Here is a 22930-nt window from a genome sequence, read left to right as displayed (position 1 = left end):
GCTACTTTCTTTAATGAGAAAGTCCCAGTCTTCTTCAATGTAATTGATAGATTCTGATAAAAATTCAGATTTATCCAAAGCATCAACAAATTGTTGACTAAACCACATTTTGCAATGATACTTCATGGTAACTTCATTCTTTGTTAATCATTTCCATTGCATCTAGTAGGTTCATTCCAAACATTGCAAGTTATTGAAGATGGAACATATCTTTCATATCATGAAATTTTTGTATCAAATTTAAAATTTTTAATGATTTCCTGATCTAAACATTGCATTCTAGAAGTTTTTTTGGTGGTAAAAACTAAAATATTATAACTTTCAGAGTAGTGATTATCAAATGAGCATTGCAATTGTTGATTAAAAGAATAATTTTTCTATTTTTAGCAATCATGTTGGTGTCTAATTTTTTTAGCCAGTTAGAAAAAAAGCTGATATCATTCATGCTTTCTTATTTGCTGCATTTTGTGTATTTTAACATTTTAACATCTTGACATTGAAGAAACATTGACATTTTGAAGATTTTTCCAATTAATAACAGCAGTTTTTCAATACCTATCATGTTCACTCTCAAGAGTTACATGCCCTTTACTTTTTTTACCTCTATATCATGAATCACTTTTGAATGCTCTTCTTTTATCTGGCAGATATTTAAAAAATAAGGCCATTTTGTATGCATTGAAAATGTAATTTAGGCTATAGTTCTGTGTATTTTCTTGTAAACTTTTAACCACTTCATGCAATCCACCTCTTATACTTCTGCACTTTCACAAAATTTTATTGAAAACTATTCCATTTCTCCTCTTAATTTATTTAGCCATCTACTGCTTAAATTTATTCTTGTTTACCATTTCTACCCACTTCAAAATGAAAATAGTGAATACCCTGATTTGGCCACTATCAGCTTTAAAAATCACTATTTAAAAAATAATGATTTTAAATTACTAAGATTTATTGGTCAATTTGCAGGTAAGAATAAGATAATTACTTTAAAAGTTTAATGGCATTTCAAACAACCTTATGACATGCAATCAGAGGCAAAATTCTATACAATATACCAATCTTTAAATATGTGATATTATCATCCATCTCTCAAAAACACAAAAGACAACATAGATAATTAGATTTGAAGTCTCTGGATCTTAAATTTTTAGTTAGTGACATGTGATCTCAAAACTACTTCAACTTATAAATACACAGAATGCATTGAGTTTATGGGATTTAAGTTGGGACAAAAAAAAATCTTAGCTAGTAAGAATTTAGAGTTAAGGAAACTTTACTTATTAAGTGTCTACCATGTACATTTCAGTAATAGAAAACATTAACAAACAGCTCAAGTTAAATAAATGAAAGGTATCAAATTATTCCTGATTATTTTCAAAAAAAAAANCTCCCCAACTCTGATCGTCCGCGTGTTCGACGTACCAATTTAGGGCTTCGTCTTCTAAATAGTCTCCCATTAATATTATTTTGTCCTTTTCGCTCCATTCCATGTACTCCGCCACCGTTTCAAATCTCTTCACCCAATTCTCTGCTTTAATCTTGTCGTTATTACCCCGAAATATTTGAACTTTTGGCTTACTTTTCGGTGATTCTTTATCTTTTTCTCTCCTATCCGTTCGTTCGGTGTCGTCTCCGTAATCGGTAATCCTTTTCTTCGGTCTCATCCTGTCGACTTGTAAATATTTTATGTAAGTTCGAGGAGGAAATGTCTTTAACTATATGAAGTTCCTTTGTCTCGTCCTACTATATTCGAGGTCTTTCACGTGGTCCGTTCTTTCTGACTTCCCAGAAGCTTCTGACCTTATTTTCTATTGTTCCACGTCACTCCTTTTGTTTCAAGCGCCTCCGGCTTTGGAGGGCCAATCACACCTTTACATATACACCTGAAACACTTATTGATGTGAAGATATTCCTGAATAAAAAGAGTGATGCTAAAGATGCCCAGTGTCTACCTATGCACCCAGTTGTGAAGCAAAAAATAATTAAACAAAGACATGGTTTCGGAATAAGTCAGTAAAAACTTTATTATATGCAACTTTACATAAAATAATCCTCATTTATCATCTATAACTTTTTTACATTTCTTTTATGTTAATCTTGATGTTTAAAGATATGTCTATTCCTGATAAAATTAACTTATAAAATATATTTCTTATACCAAAGTTTGCATATATCATTCTAGCATTCATATTAAACACTTTTGTCTTAAACTTTTATATATTCAAATATCTCCATTATTTTATGAGTTTACAATTGCTTTTTTCATATTTGATTTAATAAAAGAAACCCAAGATTTTTATAAGATTAAAGTAAACATAATAATAAATTATAAGTTCACTAATGGATATATGTTTAATAAATTATATTTAACAAAAAGATTTATTTAAAACCTGCTCAAAAATAAACATAATTCCTATTATATGAAACTAATAAGTTTCAATAATAAAAAATTATAACACTACTTCACAGAACATAGTTTAAAAGTTAAAAAACACTTACTTTCCAATAAGAATATCACTTCTAACTTGTAAACACAGTTGATATCTAGAAATTAAAAAAATTACATGGCAGTGCATTTATTTTTTTAATACATTAATATTCAATTTTCAAGTTAATTATTTGAAAATTCAAAATTTAATATAAAATGGGTTGATAACTGCAATATAGTTTTCAATTATTTATTATTATTATTATTATTATTCCCCTCTGCTCAAAGTTAATATAAACAAAGTACATTGTAAATAGTATGCTGATATGTGTTTGAATGTGTGTGTGAGAATGCGAGAGAGAGTGAGCATGCAATCAGAATAAAATGAATACGAGCCACAAAAAAAAGTAATCCTTATGATTGTTGGCTATGGAGAAGCAATCCTTATACTAAAAGATGTAATCCTTACACTTGTCTGGCACCAAATGGAAAATGGGCACCAGAAATGTTTTTTTGCACCAAGTTCCATTAGCCAGACACAATCATGTCAGGGAGCATGGATATTATCACTTTGACCCATTTTATCTTGTAAACGAGTTAGGGATCCCATTTTTTATTACATTTCTAGATTCCTCATCATAATTAATGAAAAATGGAAACATTTAATCAACATCAATCAATCAAATTTTGAGAATAAATACAATTCAATAAGCTACATAGAAGAGGCTTCACTAACACTTTACCTCAATAATAATGTTTCTTGTTATTCATTATCTATGAATAAAAATTCATTCCTAGTTTTTAAGTTCATATAAAATGTAATTCTAAACTTACTGAACAATGTGACTAATAAAGATACATTGTTTTTCTGATACTATAAATTATGAACATTAATAAGGAAAACAAGTTTTTGTAATGAATTTAATAATATCAAATTTTCACGATTTAATATTTAAAAAGAAAAATCACAATTAAAATTTTACATTATTTTAAGTTTTAAAAATTTAATTACATTTAACATTTAACTTACCGTGTAATATCTTCTTGAAGTTGGGAAGGATCAGGTGGATAAAATTTCACTTCAAACTGAAGTACCCATGGTGTATCTGAAATTTTAAAATCATATTAAAAATGATATACTACATGTATAAACTTATTTAATGTAATTTATACAAAGATTATATTCTATAATATACACATCTTAATGAATCAAAGTCATACGATGGATGTCACACCAATAGTTTTACTAACTTAAGAGAGAAACTGTTACAAAATAAAGGCATTAGATGTTCAAAGAACATTTTATTTTTCTGCTAGTGCTTTCAACGCAGTAATGGGCATCATCCTCAGGCAGAAACAGAATTGAACAAAACTTTTCTAACAGGTTTTTTAATTGAAAAACGGAATGGCATTAACCATTTAGAACATTACATTTAGAACAAGAAACAATAAGTTTTAAATTGAAGTGCATGTAACAACTGCACACATGCACCATAATACACAGATTAAGTGCAAGAAGTAAATGGAGCTAATACTGGTGTTTTAACGGTTTGTACTGATACAGCTGAATATTTAAGATGTAAAACTGGAGATTAAGTCCAGTTATAAAAACAAGATTTAGATTTAAACCACAGTTTAGCCTCTTATTTGCATAGCTCTAAACCATTACTTTTGATTATCATTCTTGTTATCATCACAAGTAAGGTTACCCACCTCAGGTATTTCGCTATCATAGTTGCATTATTAAAGTATATAAATCTTGTATCATATTACAAGGATGTGTATGAGAGTACATGTGTAACAAAAAAAATGATACAATGTTTTCACTACTTGAATACTGTATCCAATGGTTTAGAGTTTTTAATGTGTAATTAATTAAAACATAAATATAAAATGAAATGCTCAGTATTCATTAAGTTCATTCATCTTATTAAATTATAACAATTAGGAATGACAATCATCATTTCAGTATTACACTAATATAGTATACTTAATTAAATATAATAATNTTTTTAATCAAAGAAAGTAAATATTATAATTTACCTATAAAAAAAATTAATAATAAAATATTCTACATCTTCACATAATTATTTGCATTTGAATGCATCAAATTGTTATTAAATTCGATTTTTTTTTAAATTAAGCACATCTATGCTCATCTTAACACATCATATTGTCTATCATGAACGTATTTTCGTAATAAAACCTTTAAAAATAGTAACTTATATGACAAGAGATAATTTTTATTAAAATTCTGATTTAAAGAATCCATTTAAAGCCAATAAAATGCTAGTTTTATTTTCGTCGTTAATTTAACGTGACGTCGGAACACGTTTTAACTGAGTAAATATCGTTGTTTAATACAGGAAACGATAAGGGTAACGGAAAGAAAATGTTACATAAACACGTTGTCGAAGAACAAAACTTTGCAGAATTTTAACACAAGAAAACGCATATTATTTTCAAAGAAAACAAAATTAACTTTGATTAAATAACTATATTATTAATATGTTATAACGGAATATACTTTGTGAAATAGATATTATTTCGTTACGTCACAGAGAAATTTTACAGGTTTCTTTACCGTGCGATGTACATGTTTATTGTTTTGTTACGTTAAATGTTACACAGGAAAGAAGACTTAACGTCTAAAAGATCAACAAAATCAAAACGCATGAATGGGAAGAGTAGCGTGTATTTTTAATATATACAACTTGAAATATCGAAGAAAGGGAAGTGTAAGATACAATAGATTAGCGTCATATCAACAAAAGAACTTTCAACTCAAGCTCAAAAGCAAATTTAATACTTTTTAGATTATTTATTCAGTTGTATGTTGCGTTGCGAGACTTGTCTAAATTTTTTTTATTAAAATTTATAAAACCAAAATATTTTTTTGTACAAAACCACTATCCTCTTAAATTTAACAGAATGCTTTTGGAGGAGAAAGACTCAAATTTTCTTCTTAGAAAGTGTGCATTCAGGCATTACTTTGTCTCATTTTAGCATTCTCATATTTCATTTTACTTCAGACTATTATTTTCATCAATAGGTATTTTTGTAAGAAATTAGTTACATCATTTCTTTCATTATTCTATCAATTGGAAATAAACAAAACAAAACATTTTTACTTTAATAGAGAAGTTGCGGCTGACGTTTTCAATGCGAAAACGTGTATGTTAAATGTTCAGCGCCACCATCCTGTAAGCCTAGAAGTTTAACAATGACAATAGCATTTGGAATGTCTGTGGGATCATGCTTGATGTTCCAAATGCCACTGTCAAAACTTCTAGGCTTACAGGATGGCAATACTGAATGTCCGATGTACATGTTTTCACGTTGAAAATGTCAACCGTAACCTCTCTAATAACTTTCTCATATTGCAATATGATAAAGCTACAAAAAACAAAACTAAACACATTATATATAAAACAATTCCTCACTTGAAAGTTCTGTTCCAATGACTAGGTTGTTGAGCAAATTGGTTGTTAAATGAAAAGTTTAATCATATTTACTTATTCTAAATGAAGCATTGAGTAATTATCATCAATTTCACCATCTCAGTGATAAATTATGCATATATATACTCTTCTTAGGATAACATAATTATAATGACTATGATAGTCATATCAAAATAGATCATGTAATTTATGATTCCAAAAGATCAAAATTTTCAAATAAGGATTCTTAAAATATTTTATGAATGAAATACACTCAGATAAATCAAAATATAGTTTATATTTAACTTTAGGCATATGTTAAAAATTTTTAAACAATTATAAGCTGTTATTTTATTAGACATTTTACAGTGTAAATATTCTATTTTCCTAGACAAACAGCATACATAGTTTGTTTTTAATTGCTCTTAGTAAAATAACTCTCAGGTTTTCAAAAACTGAACAATAAACAATGCACACTTACTTTTAACTTGCTTGCTAATTCTTTTTTCATTGTTTAGCCAACTCTAAAATTTAAAAATTTTATCTATTACAATTTTAATTTTTCATAAGCAGGTATTATATTTTAAAAAACTTGATTTAAGATTTTACTGTTCATATTTGATACAAATTCCAAATATTTTATTTGAAATGTTTATAATGTTAAATTAAATTAATAAGATTAGTTTAACTTATTTATTTTATTTTACAAGTATTAGAAAAAGTCTAGTGACACCAGATATCCAACCCCCTGTTAACAAAAAGGACCCCCAAAAAACATTAAAAGTTCATTTAAAAAAAAGCACCTAACTGATGATAAAATATAACATATGATCTATAGTAAAAAATAATTTAAGTGATTTAAAACTACAAAGAAACATAACTAAATGAACAACTTAAATAATTGGACTATAACTCCGCTAATTTAATGATGATTACGAAGTAATTTGCTACTAAAGATTTGTACTAAATTTGACAAATATTTATTTCACTTAAAAATTTTCAGTCATTATATTAATAGATTAGTTAATATTAAAATGGTTATTCAAATATCAAATAGGTACATAACTTTTTTCAACTCACCCTGCAATTATCAGTATCAATGTAAGAAAGACCAAAATAATCTTTTTCAAGTAAATTTAAATGGTCACATATTTGGTCAAAAACTTCTTTTCCTTTAGCTCGTCTCTGAAAAACGAAAAAACAAAGTTTATCATCATCTAATTTAAATTTTAAAATCTTAATTATTATTTCAAATATATGAAATAATATTCAAACAAATTTCAAATTATATATACAATAGATCCTGCTTTTACAAAGTAATTGGTTCCTGGAAAATCATCATTAAGTAAATCATTGTAAAGTGTGTTGCCCTATTTCCCACCAGCTCAGTGTCAAATTGAGATCATGTCCTTAGAAATGATTTAGCTGCATATCATGCTGTATAGAGTTGGCCAACAAAATAATACTACACTTAAATATGGCATTTCATACAATCATAATCAAAATTTGCACTAGTGTAAAAGCAGAAAATTGTAAATTGAGCAATGAAAGCAGGAATCTACTGTAAATAGTCATAATTTATCCAAAATAACTTGATAAATTTTAACAACACACAATATTTTCTCTGTATTTCATTAACAAGAAATAACAGCTTATTTAATTTACTATTCAAATTTTAAAAACTATTTGAGATTTAGTCTTTCTTATTTGATATACTAAAACTATTTATTTTTTGTGAATGTGTACTTGTTTTATTACTGTAAACACAATTTATCTTACTTTTTGAACCATCTTATGAATCAACTTAAACTAAAAGTTAAATAATAACCAAATAACTTACTGGATTTTTATTGGGCTATTTTAAGTCTAATTAATAATCCAAAACATTAAAATGATTACAAATAAATTTGTTTATAATTATTAACTTTATCCCATGATGACAGACTAGCCATCTACTTTTAGCTGAATTACTTTCATTTGGATTATTAATTAGCTTTAAAACACTGTGATAACCAAATGATCTGCTGGATTATCCAAATCAATCAGGTTAAGGATGTTATCAAATATCTAAAGTTTAAGGTCACATATTATTTTTTAATGTACTGGATACAGAATTTTTTTTAATTTAGAAAAAAAAAACAGTATAATGAGCATTTTTGTTTTAGAATTATAAAAAGTTTTTTTTAATCAATTCAATAATAAAATAAATTGTCAATAAATGTTGTATGATCATTTTACTATTATGACAATCTTTGATCTGAAAGATAAAAACTAACATTTAATCAAATATATTTTATCTTAATATTTTAAGTATCCATGCATTGATAATTTTTGACTTCGTCTTCAAAGCACTTTACACAACTGATAATGAGAATTATTAAGCTTATTCATCAATAACTGTATCGATCTGCATTACAGTCAAATCTCAATAAAGATTCCCCTAAATTGCATCATACTTGTAAAGTGCCAATGAATATCTGAACAGATCTTGCTAAAATATTAAATAAAAGAATCCTTCAGTATCTATGAGTTACTAAATGTGTGCAGTTTTAACTGCACACATTTAGTAACTCATAGATACTGAAGTGTATAATTAGATAGACAGTGTATAATTAAACTTATGTACAGTAATGTGATCTACACAACTCTTATTGTTTGAGACATTAGCATCACACTCAATTTAGTGCTAATGCTAATTTCAGAAGCAAGTGATAGTGCTGAGTAAACTTTGAAAGCATATTGTATGCTTGTTGATTCCAGCGTCAATAAAAAGAACTTGAAATGTTTTTTTATGTATTAGAATCATACTTGATACAATATTTTCTATATTAGTGAATAAAAAGTTGACATACATAAATTAATAGTAAGAAAAAATCAGGTTAATTAATTAGAACACAATTTACAAGTGAATCCACTGTAAATTAGAAGCTATTCCCAAACTTTTATTATTAAAATTTTTTAACCTAAATATTTGTCAAAGTAGTATCATATAGCCCTTTTTTTAATACAAAACTATAAAAATTATCTACAAAATGAGTTGATAAAAATTAATAATAATTCAGATCAAAAAGTAAAACTATTTTATTCGTTTAAAATGTTTTTTATCCAAACAAATTCAGTAATAAAAATTATTAATTTTCTTGACATTTAGAACAAAAATTAACAAACTAAACTAATGTGTGTTACATATGTGCATGCACACATGTTATAGAAGCACATTGCATATGAGATAGTAGTTGCATACCATCATCACTTTTATTCTTTTATCCTTTACATTGATACATACAATATTTTTTTTTCTATTTTAAATATTTGAAGAATCAAAATATAAAAATCAATATAATACTTATTATAGGAAAAGAACAATGTTAATAAATAAGTACTTTCAGTAACAAAGTAACTTTTCACATATTTATAATAATGAATAAAATACATAATATTTCTGGAATACTTTTTACTTTAATTGATTATTCTTAACATAATATTGTTTATTTGATGATATTCCATTTACACAAAACAAATCCATATCATAGCATTGCAATGGCACCAATAATAGATGTCAAAATTTAAAATGCCATTTTAAGACAAACTATCATAATTAACAGAAAAAAATTTTTCTGATCTAAAATTTTTCTAATATTTTTTTTTAAAATAATTTTGAACATTTTTCTGTATGTCCATCAGAAATTCAATGAGGATGGTTGGGTAACAAGTAGTAAGACCTGACATACATGGGGCAGACAGTTCATGAAAAAGTCCTGTTTGAAGATCCCTAGAGAGGCAGACTGACATCACGCATCAGCCATCAAGCCACCAGTCTTTCTAATATTTCAATATAATGGGTAGATGGCTGAGATAATTAAAGCATCAGCCTACCACACTAGGAAACTCAAGAAAAAGTCTGGACAATTAATCCCAGAAATTTTTCATGAGCAGTCTAGTCTGTCTTGGTCATATCAAGTTCCATTCCTCAACACTTGGCTACCCCTCATTGTGGACCTGACTAAACCCCAATGACATGGAATAAGAAGACCCTATTAATGTTTACAAGATAAAGAGTAAAAAATATTTATTTAGACATACACTGCAACATACCATAAGAGACATTAATTGGTTATATATCCTACATTTTAATCTGGTGACATGTCACAAATGAAAAATGAGATAATTTAGAAAAGCAAAATGGAAATGATTAAAAAAATAAAAATGATTGTGACATTACATCAATTTTTTTTCTGCATTCAATAACAGAAAACTTAAAAATTTCTCAAATGAATTTTCTATGACTTTTTCATTTTACCCTATTGCAAGTTTTCTTCAATATTTTTCCATTTTGGCCTTCTATCCTATCGATCTCTTTTCAAATACTAACGTTAGATAGTCGAATGTTAACACGTTCATGAGATCCATATTTAAATCAAACTTCACTACTACATGAACTGTAACGAAACAAAATTTTATTATATGTCGTCAGAGCAACAGTATTGTATATCCATACTTCTCGTCAACAGACAGACAAGGCAATAAACTTTCATGCACTTTATACAAGCATTGCCAGCCAACTCCAGTTAGGAATAATGTTGTCAGACAGTTTTCTGAAATTCTGGCAGCAGCAGCCACATCATAAACTGTAAATAAACTTCTCATTCAACTAAGAAACTTTTTAAAATTAAACAAGCATTTTTTAAGAACTTTTAAAAATCATATACATCCAGTATTAAAAATTCTTTAAATACAGCTTTGAAAATCATATTGTTTTATTTTTGTTTATTGTGATGTAACATTTGGTTGACCATTCTAATTGTTCTTGCCCAGAGGAAATATTATATACTAGCTGCAAGGACCCGCTTCGCTGGGTTTTTATTTGTACGTAATATAGTTTTTTTATATATATATAAAAGACTGTGTTTTTCTAAGTAATCTAGAATCTAGCTGCAAGGACCCGCTTCGCTGGGCAAAAAGTAACGATAGTGAAGATTAAGATAATTACATTATAGCTAATCTTACCTGTTTTCACAGAATGCAAGAATTAGGTCCCCCGTTTCCAGACTAATTAGAGAATTTTTACGTTTAGTCAAACAAACTATTTTCAACGTTTCTGGAATGTTTACAATCGTTCTATAATCGAACCAATATTCAAATTTTATGTTCGAATTTAATTCGAACAAATTCAAACAAAACATTCGAAATAGAAAACCACTTTCAACCACTTTCAGCCTCATATCTCCCGCACCTTTATAGCTATCGAGACACAACCACCCCTATGCACGAATGGAGACTTGGGGCTACTACAAATTCACGTGCGATGTGTAGTTTTTGCGGAAAAGTAAAATATAGGGACATACACGTCCATTTATATATATATATGATGAATGATTTTTCAGATTTTCAAAAAACTCAACTTTTTTCATAAAAACATGCACTCTATTTGTGACAAGGATAATCCAGTGTCTTCTGTCTAAATCTTTATGTAGAATTAAAGTAAAAGGAAAAAATTTAATTAATATATTTTCTAAATAGTCAAGATTAAATATGATAAATGTAATTAAAATGAAACAGACGATTTTGCATAAGTTAAAATTGATTTACAAATAAATTACGATTACGAAAATTTTAGTTTATCAAATAAAATTTCTGCAAACTTTTTGAACCCCAACTGAGAGTCCCGAAACAATGTGTTCCCAAACCATATAATTCAGTCCACCATAACTGAACTATTGCCAAGGTTAAGCAGCCTTTTAATACACATCCTTGAAATATCAATACACAGTTAAATTAGTTATTTGTACTTAACATTAGTGAAAAATTTTAATTTATGACAATTTAATGACATGAATACCAAAATACATTATTGTCATTTTAACAGAAACACATACAAATTGTTATGACTATCTCTGGAGTATATTTTGTCAGGAATTACTTAGTGTACAGAAATCCAAAATTATAGTGAACTTAACTACAATACAGTACAATCTTTAATATGACCATTTGCTAGTTGACAGGCAGATGTTACCAGCATACACAAACACTCACTAGTTCAAACTCCAGTTACAAATTTGAACATCTTCCACTAAATGTGCACGATATCAAACTTGAGCATGTTCACAATATTAAAGGTTGTTATGCTTATCATCTCAGACTGCTCATAAAAAAAATCATACACACACAGTATTTTATACACAATAATGTATAAACATATATCAGTCCTATAAAATTTTCCATCAAAACTTCTATATCTCCCACTTTCTGCTAAATTTAATGGAAATCCACCAAATTGACAATATAATTATAGTGTGCTAAGATATCTTGATCAGTAATCTAATGTGTTTTGCTGTGTTATGATCAGTTGGAAAAATGGTAGAAGACAACTGAAATTATTTTAAAAGGGCTGACAATTTGAGAACTCTAAATCACAGTAACATAGGAAGAAAATAAAAAGAAAGTAATCATATGTTTTTGATTAATACAATGTACTGAAATGCAAACAAACGTTTCCCCCCCAAATGATTAAACCACTGGAGTTATCTTATTTCCAATATTATGGAAATTTCCTTAATCTGACACTATTCCAGTCCTATGTATGTCAGATTACTGAAATTATACTTTTTTGCACTCTAGCTTCAGATCATCCTAACTACTTTATATTATTATATAATATTGTATCCAACTGAAGAGGGATTAATGTATTTGTCCAAAATGCATATTGGAATCAATAAAATTGAAATGATAAAACAGTCACCTTAAAGTCATTTGTGGTTGTTACAATAAGTTTGGTTTTGAGACATATTAATAGTCAATTGAAAATTTTTACTTTATTTCTCTTAACGAACTGATATTCTACATTTCAAAAATGTTATCCGCTGCTTTTTATACTGATATTAGGAAAATGTACATCTATAATATCATTATAACTAATTGATCTAATGATAAAAATGATCTTTAGATCATTTTGTTATACTAATGATAAAAAATAAAGATCATTTTTATCCTACTAAATTTATCCTACTAAATTTTTATCCTACTAATATCAATTTTTCAATAGTTCACTATAAATGTAATGAGTAGATAATTTATATTTTATATATCATTATGTAATAAGAAAATTATACATGTTAAAAAATATTTTTATAATTGTACAAATTAAAAAGATTGATATCAGAAATCTGGCCATAAACTGAATTTATGTGAAATAAATTGGATAACAACAATAATTCACATAAAAATACAATCCAGGGCAATCAAAACTTTTTTTAAGATTACAGATACTTACTTCAACGTGACTTTCAAAATCTGTTCCATCCAATAATCGAACTTGACAAATCATTAATCTTCCTCTGTTCGCATTGTCTTTTTTTACTTCTTTATTGTTTTTAGCATTAGTTTCGGGGCTTGAATTCGTATTTTTACCTTCTACTGGAGACTGAGCTTTCTGCTCTTTAGTGTCTCCTTTTTCTTCAGCCATCACAGTTCATCCACTGCTTAATAATAATTAAAAAAAAATCCATTTTACTCATTAAATATTTACTTTTGGTATAATATATGTATAAAAAGATCTAACTTAAATTTTATTATATCATGAGAAGAAAGATTTTTATACTTAAATGTTTCATTGTTAAAGTAATAGCAATCAAATCCTGATATTAATAATTATTAAACCAACTAAATTAATATTAAAATAAAATAAGTACAGTAGCCCCTCTTTATATCTCAGTTCAGATATATCGCACTTTTTTCTGGTCCCTCAAATTTTAAAAGCATTCAAGTCAATAAATTTTAAATTACCAATTGTCATTCATTTCTTTTTTGCAACAAAATACAGTATTTTATTCCTACCATTGTTCTTGAAACTACCACTGCAGGTGAAAAAATAAATTTGTCTAGATCTAAATAAGCAAAACAGGTGGACAGATCAACTATCAAATATGTTTCCTTTTAATATTAAAAGTTGTTTATTTATTGGTTTTAAGTAGTCTCCTCATTTACAAGTTTCTGTGAATTGGAAATTTTACATCTTTAATGTGAATTGACATTATAAAATTTCAAATTCATTGTGTAATGTGTAAGGAAAAGATTTCTTTATTTCTGAACAGAAAGTTCTAAACTTTTATACAGTAGTAAGTTTATTTTGCTTTTTAGAGAATTTTTACTCTATAATTTTATAAGTTTTGATGTTCTATTATATGTTCAATATTTATTTTTTAAATTTTCAATTACAGTATTTATAATTTTTATTAAAAAATATACATTACACAAATTTTTAATAAGTGATCTATTATGAAATACAGTACTGTATAATAAAATCGCAACTGATATTTTGTTTTTATATCACTAGTTTTTGTCTTTAATTGTCATTGTTAAAGTAACAATAATGCTAAATGGGCATTTGTGGTATCGATGTTTATGTAAACGTCAATTAATATGATATAATCATGAATAAAATTCAGTATTGAAAAACTATGCTTATTTTATATCAGAAACACCTGCTATTGAAAGAATAGAGGATAGAGATTCCATAACATGTATAATCTGTTTAGTAAAAGCCCAGAATTTTTAGTACTCAGTTATAGTGCACTGCTGGATATATCGTGCTTTTTCTTTGTCTCGCAACAAGCATGATATAATGAGGGGCTACTTTATTTAGAAAATAAATGGTTAGTAATATAATTCAGAATAGAACTGAGTCCTAGTATATAAGATACAGACAAGTATTCAGTTCCAATTTTTTTTAAGATTTCTTTGAATTAATTATGTATTTAATCATTAAATTTCTATTTATATATTATTATTATTATTTATAAAATATAAAAATTCAATAGTAAGAAAATTTATATTTAGAATTCCCAAAAACAAAATCATATTTAAAATCCATAACTCTTAAAATGTTTTTGTTATTTATTAATTGATTTTTATCATAAAAACTATTCTTTTAATATATATGAATTATGATATTTAATACTCATACTTATATATATATATATATATACACATGAGTATTAACAAAGTATTATCTTTTAAGACTTATATATATATAAGCCTTAAAAGATAATTTCATAATTCTTATTAAAAATGAATGTATGTGTCTGCAAGTCATGATTCCTTCTAGGCAACCTAACTGCTGCTTAGACTGTCAGCTGTGTAGACAAATAAACAAATATTACTACTGAACTTATGAAAAGAAACTTAATAGAGAAAAGTGAGATTATTATGGCTTACAATTAATAAATAGTGTTAAATCCATTAACACAACTATTAAAAAAATGTGCAGTTGTTGCAGTTTAGGACTCATGGTTATGAAAAAATTTCATTGTTACTTTAAAAACTTATCCACTTATCAAAAGTAAATTTAGTAATAGGTAAAAATTTGTTTGATTTGATATGCTAAATTGTGCAACAATTTTAAGAAATCTGAAGTGAAAATGTTTTTAGTTCAATTAAAATTTTATATAATATAAAAAAATACTAAAAAAATTCACAAAATAATTGAAGAATACAAAAAAAGTATTCAAATTTCAGTCCTATCACACCCCAGAAACACAACAAAGTTGATTTTTATTGGGGTTCTCATCCATTTTAATATGTATAACAAAAATTTTTTTTCCTGTGATGATGGCACAATTATAAAAATATATTAATAAACAATGGCTAGGACAATAAACAAATTTAATATATTTTTAAAATTTGTACACGGCACTAATTAATTTATAAAATTCTTAATATTTGAAAATATTAAAATGTTGCAAAGTTATAATCACCATACCAGCTATGTCAGTAACTATAATATTTAATTATTTTAAGAAAGGTCTGCAAAAGTAAAAAAAAAAATATATATTAATAATACAAAAAACACAAAGTTGATGCTTGTAAAATAAAATCATTAAAGATTCATAAAAAAATCTACATTGATAGTCCAAATAAACAATAATCTGTGCTATATTACTTCAAACATAAATGTTTCCTTAAGCACCAATCACTAGATGTTTTTCCTTCGCGCGAGAGATTGATAGTGTGACCATGCATGCATACACAACATAAATTGTGTTAATGTACTTTGGTTTTGTTAATATAGCTTTTGACACATTGATTTAGATATATTTTTTTTTAATGTAAAAGTTATGAATAAAAGTTATGTTAAGAATAAAATTTATCTGAACTGGACAAAATAAAATATACTAAACTAGTCACTTGTAATAAGAAATTAATCAAGCTCAGTGATCTATTAACTAATGTAGTTTTTTCTTAAATAATTAATTCATGGACTACTTTCTTTTTAGTTTAATTAAACTAATATACTGTACATAGCTTTTAAAATACATTTTATGTTGGTTACAATAATTAAGAATGGTTTATAAAAAAAATTCATTTAGTGTCTGTTTAATAATTATTAGGCAACTTATGTTCTTAAAATCATGTACAATTGCTAACTGCATTTGGGGAAAGTTACATAGCTTTTATAAACATGAACAAATTTTTTTGCATACTTGTTAATTTATTTTTAAATCAATAAAATAAAAGTAATTATTAATTGAAATATAATTCGGACTTAATTGAATTCAAGACAAAAAATACTTTTAGTATTATATTTAATTTTATAAACATATTTAACTTTATTGATTAAATCAATATTACTAATATTATCAATACCAAATTAATCCTTAAAACTTTGTTACTAATATTTAACTTTAATTTCATTCATAAAACTGAAAAACAAATACTAAAGTTAGAGAAAAAAAAAATTTCTATTAATTTACAGTTCTTTAACAGTATTATATGAATTTATAATTCAATATTATTTAACTTATATTTAGCAACAACATTCATTCTCAAGCTCAAGTCAGCATAAGTCATTGTTAAAAATATAGGAAATGAACAAGGTATAATTAAAAGAATTTAAATATAACATAAAAGTCAAACAGCTAGAATGTAGATAACATGTATTTAATTCAAATACATATAATTTATTAGAAAACTGTATGCATGATATGTACTTTTTAATTTGAATTTAAATATAATACATGAGATGTAACAGTATGAAAACTTAAGTGGACAGATCATAACAATTTTATGTACTTTAAACATCTGGAGTAAAATGCTTTAAATCAATAGAATGAATATAAAGCATGTAGAGAATAACAAATGATATTACCATATTAAATCTAGAAATTTTATGAAAAGTTCTTCTTTATATATTAGAAAGGAAAGTTTTGTTAGTTTGTTCTTTATACATTTTGACACGGTTTGAGCAAATGCAATGACTTTTCAGGGATCATCCTCTAATCCACGAGGTCAATGACTAGTTTTGGTTGAATTAACTTCAACCTCCACCGTCAACAGGCTCTCCTTTCTATCTCACCAATGGGATAGTGTCATCAGAATAGAAAAATTATTTAATACAAAGTTACCAGTGAGCATAAAACATGTTTCTATGAGTTTGAGGGTGCTGACTTTAAATATATAACCAGTCAAATTTTGTGAAAAATAGGCTAACTGGTTACCATTTCAGTTGGTGAATGGTATGTTAAAGCTAACATTAGAAAAAATTTGGATGTTTTGAATTATCTTTTCATTCAGGCAGAAATCAATGACTATTTTATGCTGGAAAACATCAATTTCTATCTATCTGACCAATGAAATTGTGCCATTCCATACCATCTGAATATTGCATTCTTTGCAACCACAAAACACATACTTGGGAGTTTTTCAGGGGTGAATAATAGGTCCAATTGCCTCAAAATCTGATTGTTCATTTGTTTTTATTTTTGTTAAATGAATTTAAATAAAATTGATTTTTTTCTTCTTCAAAGTAGATTTTTGTTATTTTTATTCCATTTTGTTACATTTTCTTTTTACATATTGTAATTTACTTAACACATCAGGATAAACATGACAATAGTAGGCTAAAATAACCAAACTCATAATATGGTTTTCATTTTAATATTTGTTGTTCTTACTTTTTGCCCATGTAATACCAGGCGTATCTCCACACAACAAAAGAGTAGATATGAATCAGCCGGAGCTGGAAGGGTCTATGTCAGATGAAGAATAGAAAGAGACATGTATAAGTTGGCACATGAATCCAATCTCTTTAGCTATTTTGTTTTTACATTTTTAAAATGTTTTTATACTATCTTTATCATAAATGATTTTATTGTTTTACTTCTTTTTACAAATTTTATTATTTTGATCCATGTGTCAACTTCCTTTCATCTGACAGATCCTTTCCCCTCAGATTGACTCATACCTAGTCTTTCGCTTCATGGATTATAGTAATTATATAAAACTATAGTACAGAAAACTAATTTTTCATTCCGTTCTTTAAAATTTGCTTTGTGCATACATAAAAACTATTATTTGATTCTTTAAAGTTTACAATTAATTATATCACTACTAAAAAGAAAAAAAAAACAAGATTAAACCAGAGAAAAATGTTAAAGCAAGCAGGTTCTTTGAAAATTTTGTATTAATTAAAGAAACCTTTTATACCAAGAAATAATGTAACAAGTATTGATCAGAGAGAATGTGTGGGTGTATACCTAATCCCTCATTTCACTTCATTTTATTGCTTTCAAGTCAGGTCAATGCTCTCTCATTGTTTTTTTATATATATAATTTACTATTTAATTCATAAAAGAAAAAAGAATGAAAGAAGAAACAAAGTGAAACAAATTTAAAGATGTTTTAAAAAATTTACAAATATGGACAAATTAAGATTTATTTCTAATATTTTTAAATTTTAAATGGTACAGATCAGTCTTCACAATAACCTTGCAGAATGAATTAATAATTTTCACTCTTAAAAGATAATTATATTAATAAATAGTAAGACATAAGTTCATATTCTTCTAATAAAGTCAAAGAAATTTTGATGCTTGTAAGTGTAGAATAGAATGTACATAGTTACAGCAAGGATTATGTATTACATCAAAGAAATAAATAAATAATCAATTATAGTAATGAATTTAAAAACTGCACTATGAACAAAACTACATTCAATAAATAGACTATCATAAAGAACATTTAGCATATGATGATAAATTTGCATTTTTAAAAAAAGGTTCCTAAAAATTATATGTAACTAATAACAAAATAAAATAAATATAAAATCAAAGCTATTTAAATAATTTTACCACTAATTTCTTTGAAGAAAATATTCTATTTTATAAAATCAATTGTTTCCAATTTAGCAGTCCACAAGACCATATTTAGTTTATGAAGAACTTTTTATGATTATCAATAAATCTACATCAACCATAAATTTTTTTAATATAAATGAGAATAAAAAGAAATTTTTGCTTCAATAAACTATCATTTTATGAATAGATATTTTGTATAAAATGAATTTTTTTTAAACTAAAAAAATTATAATTTACATTGTATTTGCAATGATTTTTAACTTTTTAAGCTACCAAAATAGGAACAAAAATAATTTTTTTATAGAAAAGATCTTTAAAAACAATCATTTTATCTCTTTTGAACTGTAAAAAATTAACCAGAATTTAAAATATTCCTGTTTTGTTCAATAAATTGCTGTTTTGTAAATATTTCTTTGTTTACTACGTTTTCATGAACATTAAACAATTCTAAAATTTTTTTAGATTATTCAAAATATAAACATAATGAGAAAAATCATTTTAACCACAGATAGAAAGTATTCTATATCAGTTTATTATATAATTTATGTACAACTTTGAAACTAAACTGAGAATGCAGAGATGTTTTTCTACTGAGTCTTTATTAACAAGAAAAGCCCTACCTATTTTTGTCAACTACATTTTACAAAAAGTTGTTACAACAACTTATGTATGAATACAAAAGTAATTACATAGTATATATATATTTATTCTGCAAATGAGTAATAGAAAACCGAATAGAAATGATGGATGGATGAGACTAATTACAATAAAATGAGTCATTGCATGATTTTAAGAGAAGTAAAAACACGTAAACTTTTACATTAAAAAACAAGTTTCTTATAGAAGAAAAATTGCTGAATAAAGTGTTAAATTTGTAGTTATTTGTCAGCTCTTAAGTAGTGAAAATTGGAAAAATCTCACTATAAAATTAATTGTATGCTTTATTAGATATTATAAAAAAATAATTTCTTTTCATTACACATATTGGCGGTAAGTTTAATATTTCTAATATTTGCAATGATAACAGATTTTTTTAAGCAATAAAAATAAATTAGCAAAAAAAATTACCTGTAAGAAATACAAAAATCCATATTGTAAAATCATGCAAATATTTCTATTTAAAGAATACAATACAAATATAAATGTTATTAAATCCTATGTTCAAGTATTTGTGGATATTTAACAGTTAAGTACTCAAAATCAACACAATTTGACCAAAATGTTTTTCCAGAAAGAAATTAACATATCAGTCTATCAGATTCACAGAATGCTTTTGCATTTACACTATCTTCAGATATTAAATTCCAGAAGATGGATGATATAAATCAAATGTGCTCGAGCAAATATGACGGTTTTTTTGCTGTATAAAAATATATTTTAATGAAAGTATACAATTGAGAAGCTTTGTGAAAATTAAGGTTCATTATTATTTATGTTAAAATTCCCATATACATTGGACAGGTTTGATATGATATAATAAAATTATATATATATTAATTAAACACACAAAAACACAAACAGTATTAAATAGAACTTATAACAATTTATGTTCTCCTACAACCTTAAAACTTATGCAAATTGGATAAATAAAAGCAATGAAGAATTGTTTCTAAGATAACCATATTATAAATATGATATAATTTTCTACATAAACATCCCTAGACTAAGCCAGAATAACTATTACAATATCAGAATAATGTATGTTCCATTATATTAAATTTAACATAGATGGATAGCCTCTATCAAGCAGATGTCATACAAGCATAATTCGTAATCACATTGTTGACATTTATTAAGTTTTCATATATCTGCATGCAAAAATATCAAATATTCAATGCACACAGTTTATATAAAAAATGAATGAATCAGAAGACATCATTCTCAGTGTACAGCATTACAAATGTATAATGCAAGTTGTTCTAAAATTTTTTAAAAAGAGAAATTATTATAATCAAAGTGATAAAAGTAATAAACTGTCTTTGGTGTTATGAACTTTAGAAATAATCAGAACTTACAAAACAGTAGTGCATGTTAGTATTCGCTACTAATATTTTATATTTAAGGATTTTTTTTATTTTGACTCTGTCTTGTGGGCACTATGCAAGTCTTTTAATCATACTCATCATGGGATTGACCAGATCACAATGATACCTGAGTGATGAGAGATAGTTTGTCCTGGTTATGTTGGGCTCCATCCTCCAAAAAATTCCTTGATTTATATTTAAGATATATCTAACATTTAGCATAATATATATAAAAAATATATATAAATGGAACAATAGTATATTTCTAATCATATTTAAAGAAATATGAATGAATCATCTATCACCATAACAAAAATAAAATCAATTTATTCAGCTATAAACTAGATTCTGAAAGTATTAACAGAAAGAGTAAGAGCAATGACCCATAGTAGAATTACATATATGGAACTTGGCAAAACAAAATAGATTTATAAATTGTCTGATAAAATTATATTGTGGTGAAAATATTTCAAATTGATTAATACAGACAGGAAAAAAACTTAAAACATATTTTATTATTAAAAAAAAAATATTTTTTGAATAATTTTATCCTTATTAATTTAAGACTACTATTTAAAAATAAGGTCAAAAATGTATAAATATGAAATTCTCATTTTATGAAGTCATCAAAGTTAAGAACAAAAAATATTAAAAAATTATAAAAATGATTATATTTAAATATTAAGATTAAGATTCTCCCAAAAGGTTCTACATTTCAAGCTTCATTCAAGATGTAATTAAATTAAAAAAGAGAATATCTCAAAAAAAAATTTTTTTACATTTTTTTTAAACATTAAAAGAAACTTTGTAAATATGATATCTTCATATATTTAATAAATAAATAAATAAAATTTAAACTTTCAAATAGAATTACTGAGCACTTACACCTAATAGAAGAATTATTTTAGATTACTATATATTATGACTAACATTTTATTCTGAAATTTCCCTAAGGGTAATGGTGTCATCATCATTATAAATATTAAAATGAATTTCTAGTTATTAAATATTTAAAAAAAAATTCTAGAAGGAAAAACTCAAAATAGCATATAAAATTTTCTTATCACTCTTTAACAATCTTAATCATAATACAGTATATATAACTCAATGATATGTATAGTACATAGAGTCAAGTTGTGTATAATTTTTAGAATTAAAAGACTTAAAATAAATCTGGAGCAGGATATGAACCTGTAACTCCTGCATACTGGCCAGGCATGTCTTACCAGTTGTGTTATCAAGACCTCTAGACTGATCTTGCTTCTAGACATTAATCAGTGTTTTTATATAGTAAATACAAATTAAGTAATAATTTAAGGTTATACTTGGTAATATAATTCAGGCTTCATATTATATTATTACATGAGAATTTTAAACATTTTAAAAACAGATTTTAAAATAAATCAAAATTTGAAATGTATACAAATCAAAAAGGTTTATTGATTTTTTTTTAAATTTTCTAACTCTTCAGTAAACAATTGCCCATTGAAGAATTATATGAAAACTTCACTTTTAAATTATAATTCCTTGTTAAATTGGCTGTAATAAATCAAAACTACTGATTAATACAAACGACTTTCAACATTATACAACGTTGTACAACGGATTATAAGCGAGTTCGAAAGATTTAAAAAACAGTTATTCGTACTAAGCGTTCGATTTACGATTATGTCGTTTATTTTGTTACTTAGTTAATTTTATTTTCTTGAGAAAGGTCTTTTAATAAGATCGAAAACGTTTGAAAGTCGTTATAATAAAGCGTCGGCTGCAAGAAAAGGTGTTTTAGTAAGTGTTTTGATATTATGCAGTCTAGAAAGAATTCCTTGTCTCTTAGTACTCTTGGAGCAGAAAGAGGTCTACAGAAAGGTTACAATCAATCTATTCAATATTTTCTTGTTTAATTGC

General features: G+C 25.8%; 1 protein-coding gene across 4 annotated transcripts in view; it reads right to left on the bottom strand.

The window, feature by feature from the left end:
- The window catches only part of LOC111629950 (protein 4.1-like), a 55475-nt gene that overhangs the window by 21598 nt on the left and 10947 nt on the right, over positions 1-22930 (bottom strand). For 2 of the 4 annotated variants that reach the window (XM_023373915.1, XM_023373937.1), the window contains exons 2-6: positions 13142-13349; positions 6952-7056; positions 6353-6395; positions 3462-3537; positions 2503-2547 (exon numbers count right to left, since the gene is read on the bottom strand). In XM_023373915.1, the coding sequence (XP_023229683.1) occupies positions 2503-2547; positions 3462-3537; positions 6353-6395; positions 6952-7056; positions 13142-13333 (461 nt within the window). In that variant the 5' untranslated portion in view covers positions 13334-13349. The remainder of the gene's footprint in view (positions 1-2502; positions 2548-3461; positions 3538-6352; positions 6396-6951; positions 7057-13141; positions 13350-22930) is intronic. The other 2 variants (XM_023373922.1, XM_023373928.1) reach the window with 1 other exon arrangement.

The sequence above is a fragment of the Centruroides sculpturatus genome, unplaced genomic scaffold (genome assembly GCF_000671375.1).
Source record: "Centruroides sculpturatus isolate CEXI.00-Female unplaced genomic scaffold, Cexi_2.0 scaffold68, whole genome shotgun sequence".
In the NCBI taxonomy this organism is placed as follows: Eukaryota; Metazoa; Arthropoda; class Arachnida; order Scorpiones; family Buthidae; genus Centruroides; species Centruroides sculpturatus.
The sequence above is the reverse complement of the archived record's forward strand: the minus strand, read 5'-3'. Positions and strand labels throughout refer to the sequence as shown.